The 10,813-nt window shown below is 43.0% G+C and overlaps 1 protein-coding gene across 2 annotated transcripts in view; it reads right to left on the bottom strand.

The window, feature by feature from the left end:
* SEC61B (SEC61 translocon beta subunit) overlaps positions 1 to 10,757 on the bottom strand; it is a 29,017-nt gene extending 18,260 nt beyond the window's left edge. For both annotated transcript variants that reach the window (XM_029589889.1, XM_029589890.1), the window contains exons 1-3: positions 10,598 to 10,757; positions 10,199 to 10,302; positions 4,656 to 4,757 (exon numbers count right to left, since the gene is read on the bottom strand). In XM_029589889.1, coding sequence (XP_029445749.1) covers positions 4,656 to 4,757; positions 10,199 to 10,302; positions 10,598 to 10,600 — 209 coding nt within the window. In that variant the 5' untranslated portion in view covers positions 10,601 to 10,757. The remainder of the gene's footprint in view (positions 1 to 4,655; positions 4,758 to 10,198; positions 10,303 to 10,597) is intronic.
* Positions 10,758 to 10,813: the final 56 nt, after the last annotated feature.

Raw genomic sequence — 10,813 nt, forward strand, 5'->3', positions numbered from 1 at the left:
CGTGATCGAGACCCATCTTTGGTAGAAGAGGGAAAGTCGACCACCTAATTCCTCTTCTTGTGGATGGGTCGGCCCATTCTCATTGGGGAGCATGGCTGGAGCCTGCCCCTGGGCCTGTTCCTCTCTTGGTTTGTCGGTTCCGAAAGGGCTGTGACCTTCTGGAGGGACGAGGTGCCTTGAGCTGCGAGTTCCTGTAGGGTCTAAAGCGTTGCGAGCCTCTGCCCCTGGTTATTCTGGCGGAGGGGCGCTGGGATCTTTTACCCATGTCTTCTGGTAGCTCAAGCACTGGAGATTCGCCCCAATTGCTGGCTAACTTCTCCAATTCGCTTCCGAATAAGAGAGATCCTTTAAAGGGCATTCTTGTGAGATTTGCTTTAGTGGTCGCGTCAGCAGACCAATTCCGCAGCCATATTTGTCTTCTGGTTGCCACTACCGAGGCTACTCCTCTGGCTGAAGTACGCACCAGATCTGAGCTTGCGTCTGTCAGGAAGGCTGCTGCAGGTTCCATCATCTCACCAGTATACGTTTCGGAATTATTTGCCTCTTTCGAGAGGAGCAAGCAGGAACGTGCCATTAGTGCGCAGCAGGAAGCAATTTGCAGTGTCACTGCTGTTGCGAAGGCCTGCTTAAGAATGGATTCCAATAGTTTATTCTGAGTATCCTTCAATACAGCCCCTCCCTCAACGGGAATGGTTGTTCGCTTTGAGACGTCACAGACCATGGTGTCCACTTTGGGAAAACGCAGGCGTTCCTTGGTAGCCGGTTCCAGAGGGCATAAGGCTTGCAAGGCCCAACCTCCTTTAAAGCTGGCCTCCGGGGCATCCCACTCCAGGTCAATCAGTTCCTGGATGGCTTCCACCACTGGGAAGTAGCAGGAGGCTTTAAGAAGGGACACCAAGATGGGGTTCTTCTTTGGTTCCGCCATAGGGACCATGCTTGGAATACCCAGAGTTTTCAGAGTCTGGTAAAAAAAAAAAAAAGGGCTTGAAATTCATCCCTGTGGAAGAAACTGAGCATGGTCCGGTATGGTTCCAGGCCTGGAGGGATTTCTCCTTCTTCCAGGGAGCCGCCATCATCTGAGGTGTCCAGGTCCCTGTCAGGGAAATTCTTGGTTAGGCGAGTCATCTGAATAGAGCCAGGAGGATCTTGTGCTTCCAGCAGGGGTTGAGCCCGGGACACAAACGGGGCTGATTGCGCCTGAACAAAGGCTTGCAACCCTTAGAAAAATTCTAACCAGAAGGTCCCTGGGTCCATGTTAATCCCAGGGGGAGTCGGAGTAGGGGCTCCTGAGTTGCCCTCTTGTGGAGAAGCCATCTTGGGGCTGCATAGATCCGGGGGAGCTACCGTATGTAGTAGTTCCGGACCCATCTTCAGACAGTGAGGGACCAGGCTTTGGTCTCCCCTGGGCTTCTTCGCAATGCTGATACAGGCAGGACTCCAATTCAGGCTGTGCGGCTCTTATGTGGCAGGCTGTGCAAAGAGTGCCTTCTTGGATGCCGGTGCCATTGCCTCTGTCTAGGCACACAGGAAATGAGCTTCAATTTGCGCGTGTAGTTGTAAGCGCGGTTGTGTGCATCGGCTGTCCGGCCTGCCCCACGCGTACTGCCAGTCAAGAAGGGAAGATGGCGTCGACGATCCCCCCATAAGGTCTCCACATGTGTGGACCCTTGCACCGGATCAGAGCCTAACCCAACTAAGGCTGCTCAATTCAATCGGTGCTCCCTTTTTTTTTTTACCTCGCTGGAAGGAGGAGGAATCGGTACGGCAATTTGAGCTCCTGAGAGCGGAGACCTGAATCTAAAGTTTTCTGCTTACCTGGTCTTGGCGCTTACCGATTGTGTGCTGGATGGTCTCCAGCTGCCTGGGGGGGGGGGGGGGGGGATTTACCTTCACCGCCACACTCTGTTATGCACCCGCTGCATTTCAGCCACTCTGGGGGCTAAGTCCACGCCGGGAACCGGCTACCGGACCAAGGCACACCTGAGGGATTTATTTTATTTAAAACTTTTTATATACAGTCTTAGCAAACATTTGAACAAAACGGTTTGCAACATAGATCAAAAATAATAAAAGTAAACTTTCAAGAAAGTAGCAAAAACAACAAAATAAAATAGAAAATAGTAATAACGTTTGAATAAAATTACATTGGTAATATATCAATATAACTAATGTCTATAAAATGCCCGATCCAAGATGGCTGCACGTTGCGAGTAGGTGCGGAGTGGTGTCCTGACTGCAAGTGGAAAAACTTTGCTTCTGTACCATAATGCCTCCCAAAAGGAAAGGGAAAATTAGGGTTTACCCTTCTACACCCTTACCTTCAACTTCTACAGCGATGCAGCAGGAGATTAACAGATTCCTAACCTCATCAGTTTTGGAAACGCCGGGAGTCGAGGAGCCCTTGGAGCAAGAGACCGAGAAAGCGGTTTCAGCCCTGGAGGAAACTACACTGAGTCCAGATCCGAGACCAGCCCCAATGCAAAGATCAGGGTCGCAGTTTCAGTCCGGAGCGTTGAGCGATGGAATCTCTTCCGGGTTGGAGGCAGAGTCAAACTTTCACCGCAGCCCTTCAGGCTTCACCAGCTATAGCAGCAACTACGGACGAGACGCCCAATGCGGGGATACCTAGAACTGGCCATGAAGAAGGGGCAATTGGGGTAAGTCACGAGAGTAATGTCCTGCAGTTACAAGTGACTACCCCTGAAATAAAGCCTCTAATAATTCCGGAGCGCCCTGAGGTCGTCATTATGGCTGCTTTGTGGGACTTGATGGTGGGGGTAGCTACCACGGTAAACAATTTGAGCATGAAGGTAGAGAGTTTGGGGTCTCAAAACGCCTTTACCTCTCAAGAATTTCAAAGGAAAGTAGATCAGGTTTCAACCAAAGTGGAGTCGTTGGAGGAGAAGGAGCATGAAAACTTGAAATTTAAAGCTGCTGTTGTGAAAAAGGATTTCTCGCTAGAAGAGTGGAAGCCCTTGAAAATACTTCGACATTTGAATATTAGAATTTTAAATTTCCCCTGAGTTCTGGGTGAAACTCCCTATGTTTCCTTGAAACGATATTTTCATGAAGCTCTTGGTTTTGAAGAAACTAATTTACCTGTTATAAACAAATGTTATTTCCTTAAAGTTGTTTCTACTAATAGAATTAACTTACAAGATAATTTGACTGAAATATTAGAAAGTTCATCACCAGAAGTATTGGATAGAGGTACTTTATTGGTTTCTTGTATAACCTCGGTGGATGTTCAATCTATAATTAAAAATTATTTCAGAAAGTTGCCGACCTCTTTCTTTGATGAGAATGTAAAAATTTTCCCTGACCTTTCTATAACACAAGAGAAGCACAGGGCTTTTCTAACCGTGCGCCAAGAAACAATTTCATTGGGATATTCCTTTAAGTTAAAATTTCCTTGCAAATGTGTAATAAAGAAAGGTTCAGAAGTAAATTTAATTTTTTACAGCTGAACAGTTGAAAAATTTCCTGCAATTAAAAACTCCCATTACTTCATCTACCATAAATGTGTAAATAATTAAGATAACTGAATGAAGACATGCAGTTGATTATCTATTATATTTGTAGTTGCTTACAAGTATTTCTCCAAGTTTTCGGATCTGGCAAACATATATTGATTTATGGATTAATAAAGTAAGGAAATTTAATTTACTTTACTATGGAAATGTATTGTTAAGAACATTTCTTCCCTTCTTTATGAAGTTTTTCTGTATTTGCAAAAATGTGGTTTTTTTGTAATGTTTAAAAATGAAAAAGAATTAAAAAAAAAACAAAAACTAATGTCTATAAAATAAAAGTAGTGTTAAATTTAAGGTAAAATTTAAATCTAATCAAACAAATAGCGAGAGAACAACATAGTAGCTACAACATAAGATCATAGAGAAAGAAAAACTACCTGGCCTCTTATTACACGGTTCTAAAAGCTTCTTTGAAGAGATATGTTTTTAGTGCTTTTTTGAAGTCCGTACTGTTCTAAATTTGACGTAATGCATTTGGCAGGGCATTCCATTGTATGGGCCCTGCCACTGAAAAAGCTTTTTGACGCGTTACATTCAGTCTAGCTAGTTTCACAGATGGAATATCCAACAGGTTCATGTTTGAAGATCGAAGCTCTCTGGAAGGTTTATATATTCTTAAAGTAGAACAAAGCCAAGGATATCGGAAATCACCTTAGGAATTCTCAACTGGGGGAGGGACCCTTAGGTATCACTGCAGGAGAGCAGGCTCGATCTTCTTTAAGGTAATTTTTGTCTTCTTGCTGTAATTTTTCTAACACTGTGCTAATGTGGGGATAGTGTCCGCATCTGCTAGAAGACAGAGCGATACTGAGGAGCTGAGATCACTGAAGCTTTGAAATCTGACTCAGTCTCCCATCTGCTAGCAGAGGAACACATAACCCACTGGTCCTGAGTCCATCTGGCTAAAACGCTAGGAAATTTAATATACATGTAGTTTACTAATATCTCTCTCTCTATATACATATATATCAGTAAATTCTCTATCAACATTCACACAGACATACACAAAAATAAAATCAGTTTTTGGTCTTCGCGTCCCCTTTCCAGGAGAACTGCCAATCAGCACACCTTTCCCTGTTGGCTCAGAGCCTGAGAGAAGGGATGAGGGAGTCCAATACTTACACTTTAAGCCCAGGTGAATCCTCTGTGTAAAATCTCCACATTCCACCAGTGCCTGCTGAAGTGGTTCGACCTGCACTCCTTGTTCCACTACTAGCATTTTTCCTATTAAAAATAAAGGAGTAATAAGTATCGGAAGGAAAACAGAAAGGTTAAAATAATTTGAAAGCCTAGTTATATCCAAGTTCAACACATGACTCAATATCATGTTATAAAATTCATCTAATACCAAACTAACATTCTTTCACTTACACACAAACATGAATTAAAGAAAGGAGATCTCTACTGAAAAATGTCAGAATGTATGGGGAAGGACTGCTAACTCATACCAGTGTGCACTCAAATTAAAGAGAATTTCTATAAGAGTAATATGAAGCTAGTTCCTATTCCCAACAAGACTGCTTTGTGATTTTGGATAAGCACACTCAAATTGTATCCAAGTTTGTAACTCACCTTGAGCTCAGATTTGGAGAGATAAGCAATTAAATCTAAAATACAAATCCTTAAGTGTATTTATCTTTTTATACAAGCATAACTGAAAGGAAAGTTGTGTATATCTGACAGTTCCCTAAAATTTCAGGTTATCTACGAAATAGAAGTTATATCTGTAAATGCTGTAATATATTCCTATTTATTTTTAATTCCACTTTTCAGATATTCAGGTACTGTAGGTATTCCCGTCCCCGGAGGACACACAATCTAAATTTGTACCTGGGGTAATAGAGGTACAATAGAGCAGTGGTTCTCAACCGATGTGTAACGACACACCAGTGTGTCACCAAGCACATGCAGGTGTGTCGCCACACTTCCCAGTCCCCTGCCAACCCAGCTGCTCCCCCTACCCGAGCAAGATAGGTCCTCCACCCGGGCTTAAAACGCTGAAAGACCGGGTGGAACGCGGCAGGAGAGCTGGACTCAGTGGCACCGACATGCTCTTCTTCCCGCCCCCCCCTCTGCGGCCCGGAAGAGGAAGTGGTGAGCAGCGGGTGCGTGCGCGGGAAGAAGGGACCATGCTAGTGCGGGCAGCGTTGGCCCGAAGAATGAGCAACGCGGCTTAGAGAAAAACGAAGAACAAAGGGGAAAGCAGAGAGTCGCTCAGCAGCGCATGGTTCGGAGAGAGGTATCTTCAAAGGATACTAATGATGCAATAGAATTAGGGCATCCCAACAGTGAGGTTCCAATAATTAGAAAAGTAGTCCAAGTGCCTGTAACTAAAAACTCACCTGAGCTAAAAAATTCTAACTTATCCCTATCATTTAAAAAGCTGAATGAAAATACAAACAAAAAACAAACTTTGAAATGTTTGTATGCTAATGCCAGAAGTCTAAGAAGTAAGATGGGAGAATTAGAATGTATAGCAGTGAATGATGACATAGACTTAATTGGCATCTCAGAGACATGTGAAAGGAGGATAACCAATGGGACAGTGCTATACCGTGGTACAAATTATATCGCAATGACAGAGAGGAGCACCCGGGAGGCGGTGTGGCGCTTTATGTCCGGGATGGCATAGAGTCCAACAGGATAAACATCCTGCATGAGACAAAATGCAAAATTGAATCTTTATGGGTAGAAATCCCTTGTGTGTCGGGGAAGACTATAGTGATAGGAGTATACTACCGTCCACCTTGTCAAGATGGTGAGACGGACAGTGAAATGCTAAGAGAAGTTAGGGAAGCTAACCAAATTGGTAGTGCGGTAATAATGGGAGACTTCAATTACCCCAATATTGACTGGGTAAATGTATCATCGGGACACGCTAGAGAGATAACATTCCTGGATGGAATAAATGATAGCTTTATGGAGCAATTGGTTCAGGAACAGACGAGAGAGGGAGCAATTTTCTCAGTGGAGCACAGGACTTTGTGAGAGAGGTAACGGTGGTGGGGCCACTTGGCAATAGTGATCATAATGGTCAAATTTGAATTAATGACTGGAAGAGGAACAGTATGCAAATCCACGGCTCTCGTGCTAAACTTTCAAAAGGGAAACTTTGATAAAATGAGAAAAATTGTTAGAAAAAAACTGAAAGGAACAGCTACAAAAGTAAAAAAAAAAAAAAATGTGCAAGAGGCGTGGTCATTGTTAAAAAAATACCATTCTAGAAGCACAGTCCGGATGTATTCCACACATTAAGAAAGGTGGAAAGAAGGCAAAACGATTACCGGCATGGTTAAAAGGGGAGGTGAAAGAAGCTATTTTAGCCAAAAGATCTTTATTCAAAAATTGGAAGAAGGATCCAAAAGAAGAAAATAGGATAATACATTTAACTTGCCAACGTTTATGTAAGACATTGATAAGACAGGCTAAGAGAGAATTTGAAAAGAAGTTGGCCATAGAGGCAAATTCTCACAGTAAAAACTTTTTAAAATATATCCGAAGCAGAAAGCCTGTGAGGGAGTCAGTTGGACCGTTAGATGATCGAGGGGTTAAAAGGCAATTAGAGGAGATAAGGCCATCACTGAAAGATTTAATTATTTCTTTGCTTTGGTGTTTACTAAAGAGGATGTTGGGGAGATACCCGTATCAGAGAAGGTTTTCATGGGCAATGATTCAGATGGACTGAATCAAATCACGGTGAGCCTAGAAGATGTGGTAGACCTGATTGACAAACTGAAGAGCAGTAAATCACCTGGACCGGATAGTATACATCCTAGAGTTCTGAAAGAACTAAAATTGAAATTTCAGACCTATCATTAAATCATCCATTGTACCTGAAGACTGGAGGATAGCTAATGTAACCCCAATATTTAAAAAGGGCTCCAGGGGCGATCCGGGAAACTACAGACCGGTTAGCCTGACTTCAGTGCCAGGAAAAATAGTGGAAAGTGTTCTAAACATCAAAATCACAGAACATATAGAAAGACATTGTTTAATGGAACAAAGTCAGCATGGCTTTACCCAAGGCAAGTCTTGCCTCACAAATCTGCTTCACTTTTTTTGTATAATAATTTTTATTTGGGTCTGAACTCACATATAAAAAAGTACATACGGCATTGTAACATTATACATAATACCCAAATCTTACATTGAAACAGTGAATAACTACTACTGATAAAGGCTCAGTTAAGTGTAATGCCTGAGAACATATAACATCTCATAACCCAAAGAAAGAATTTTTTATTAATTATAGTAGTCCCCATATGACCCCTACCCTGCACTGCTTCCCTCCCACATAACAATAACAGATTCTGAGGGAAACGAAATTGGAGGGATGCTTGAAGTGTTACGGACACATTATAGACACCAGACGTCCAATTTGAGGTAACGTGTAATACATATATCAATAAATGAGTGCTAAGGTTATGTAATCCAAACAAGGTTACACGATCTGGCAGGAAACATGAACACACCATCCTACCTATACAAGAACTATACCCCCAACCTTAAAAAGCAATATCTACCAGCGATACTCCTGGATAATCTAATCAGAAGGGATACATCTCTTAAAAAGGTAAGCTGAACAGCATTTACTGGCTGCAGCAGAGTATTGAATAAACCTGTATGGTTCGAGATGATCTAAGAGACTAAAGAATACTCTCATAATGCTGAAATGTTCTCATGTTAGACCAAATGTGGCTTGCAAAACTATGAAACAATGAGGTAGTTTCCAATAAACACAAATAGCTATATAAATAACCATGATTTGTATCAAGACAATTACATTCAGGCCAATGCAATAATGGCACGTGTTAAATGGGCTTTCAACACGTGCCGATCTACCTATCCCGGGCGCCCGATTTAATATTTAAGTCAGCTGCCGTGGTAAAAAAGGAAGCACTAGGGAAAATTTTGCATCCCTAACGCCTCCTCGACATTGGGTGCCCAGGAGAGGTGGCTGTCAAACGGACACTCAGTTTTACGAGCGTCAGTTTTCCTAATTTGTGCACAGCCAATGGATGCTTGTTAATTGAGAATCCCTTTCCCTAACCTAACTGCTGGCACACTTTTTTTTTTTTTTTTTAGGATTCTCCTTTTTCAGTTCCTCAATTTCTTAAAAAACACAAAACAAAACAAAACTTGGTAGCCACACTACTACACACACAGGCCGATACTGTAAACTGCTCTCCACTGAGCGCTCTTTAACCAGCTGTTGGATGCGCATCCACTAGCCCTTATACTTTAAAGGGTTTAAGCCTGTCGAAATCGTGCATCCAACCCCTACTGAAACTAATAGAGTTCATCACATGCAAATGCATGTCGATGAGGCTATTAGTCATTCACCCGGGATACAAAAAAAAAGATGTGCGACCGATCCGCACATTTTACGCTCAGAAATTTGTGCTAATTTCTGAGTAGCTGGATAAAGTGTACAGATAAACAGAAAATACTGATTTTCTGTACATCCTCCGACTTAATATCGTAGCAATAGGAACCAAAAGGTAAAAAAAAAAATGCAGGTGGATCATGTAAGGAAAATGGATGCTCAATTTTACAAGCGTCCATTTTCTAACCCATAACTGTCAGCGGGGTCGGAAAACAGTCACTCAAAACTGAGCATCAGTTTTCTGAAACCGCTGACAGCCGACCTTTCTCCTGGGCTTCTGCCACTAAGGAGGCACTAGGGATGTGCTATTGTCCCTAGCACCTCCTTTTCAGTGCAACCCCTCATTTAAATACAGGATCGCATGCCCAGGAGAGGTGGCTGGGTGCGCATTGGGAGAGCAGGCGTTCAACACTGAGCGCCCGTTTTCCCGCACACTTTACAAAATTGGCCTTACATGGGCTGATGCAATACCATGCTCTAGCCGCTGTGCATGGCTTAACATGCGATTGGACTCGCGTCCATAAGCCCGACTAAATATGAGGATTAACGCATTCAAAACACACGTCCAATGTGCACTTGCAACGTGACAAATTTTACGCCAGCCCGGGGCTGGTTTAAATGTACACCATGCTTAAGGGCACAATAAAAAAAAAAAAAATCCTTTCTATGATTTCTCCTAATTGTACTGTAGCAATACTAAGTAGAAGGAACCAAATAAAGCAGTATTTATTAAAAAAATAAAAAAAAGTCTAAAAAATAAAAAATTCTGGATGTCAAATAAATACACAAGCTACACAGTCCAGGCCGTGTATCTTGTGTGAGTATATGCCGGTAGCGGGAGAAACTGGACACTTAGATTGAGGGTCTGTTTTCCCAACCCGCTTGACAGCCACCTCTCCTGAGCAGCATGATGCACAAGAGGTGCTAGCGACTCACATTTGTCCCTAGCACCTCCTTTTTAGCGCAACCCATCATTTATTCATCATTGATTGTAAGATAATTGCATATTTGTAAACCGTTGATGGCTCTACCGAATAACGGTATATAAAACCCTACAAATAAATACATTTAAATATTGGATCGCACACCCAGAAGTGACTGGGTGCGCATTAGGAAAAACAGGCGCGCCGGTTCTGCTAACATGTATTGCATCAGCCCGACAGACTTTTCTGAGATTATGCAGGATACTTGCGAACATGATTTCATGGGCAGTTCATACAATCTGGTCTCAGTAATCACAAGAATGCGAGGTTTTTGTCCCAGGCAGGGCAGTTCTTACCTCTGGCGGACAGTGGATCCGGCAGCGGCCGCACGGGGAGCCACCGCTTTACTGGGGGATCGGCCGGAGGCGCCCACGTTGGTGGCGCTAGCAGCAGGACCAGGCTGAGAAGAAATAAATGCATACCAGAAACTCAGCTACATACAATGGCACATTTCAAAAGATAAAAATTAAGGACACGATTTTCCTTTTTTGTCAGATTATATATCCACTTTTGGAATCCGGCCACTTCTGTGTTCCGATTTTAAAACATAACGAGTCATCGGACGGCTAAGATTATAATCATACGCCTGAGCGAAAGTGAAGTAAGCAGGAGCGAGGAATGCCGATTTTGGGTTTAGACCGGGAGATGAGCTAGTGTAACCAGGCCAGAGAGAGACGCCCTCGCACCCACTTTACCATTACTAACAGCAGCTGACAATACACAAAGACGAAGAACGGGTACGAAAGCACACTTCTTCCTTTCAGCACCGAGAGCAAAAAATCCACAGCGTTCTGGACTGAATCAGCTTCCCGCCCCTTTTCCGGCAGTTCTACTCTAGAGCACCGCCCTGGGACCTCAAATTTGCCAAGCCTGCCTCTACAACTGCCCGAGTAATAACGCCTAAAAAACTT

This window comes from Rhinatrema bivittatum, chromosome 2 (assembly GCF_901001135.1).
Source record: "Rhinatrema bivittatum chromosome 2, aRhiBiv1.1, whole genome shotgun sequence".
Lineage (NCBI taxonomy): Eukaryota > Metazoa > Chordata > Amphibia > Gymnophiona > Rhinatrematidae > Rhinatrema > Rhinatrema bivittatum.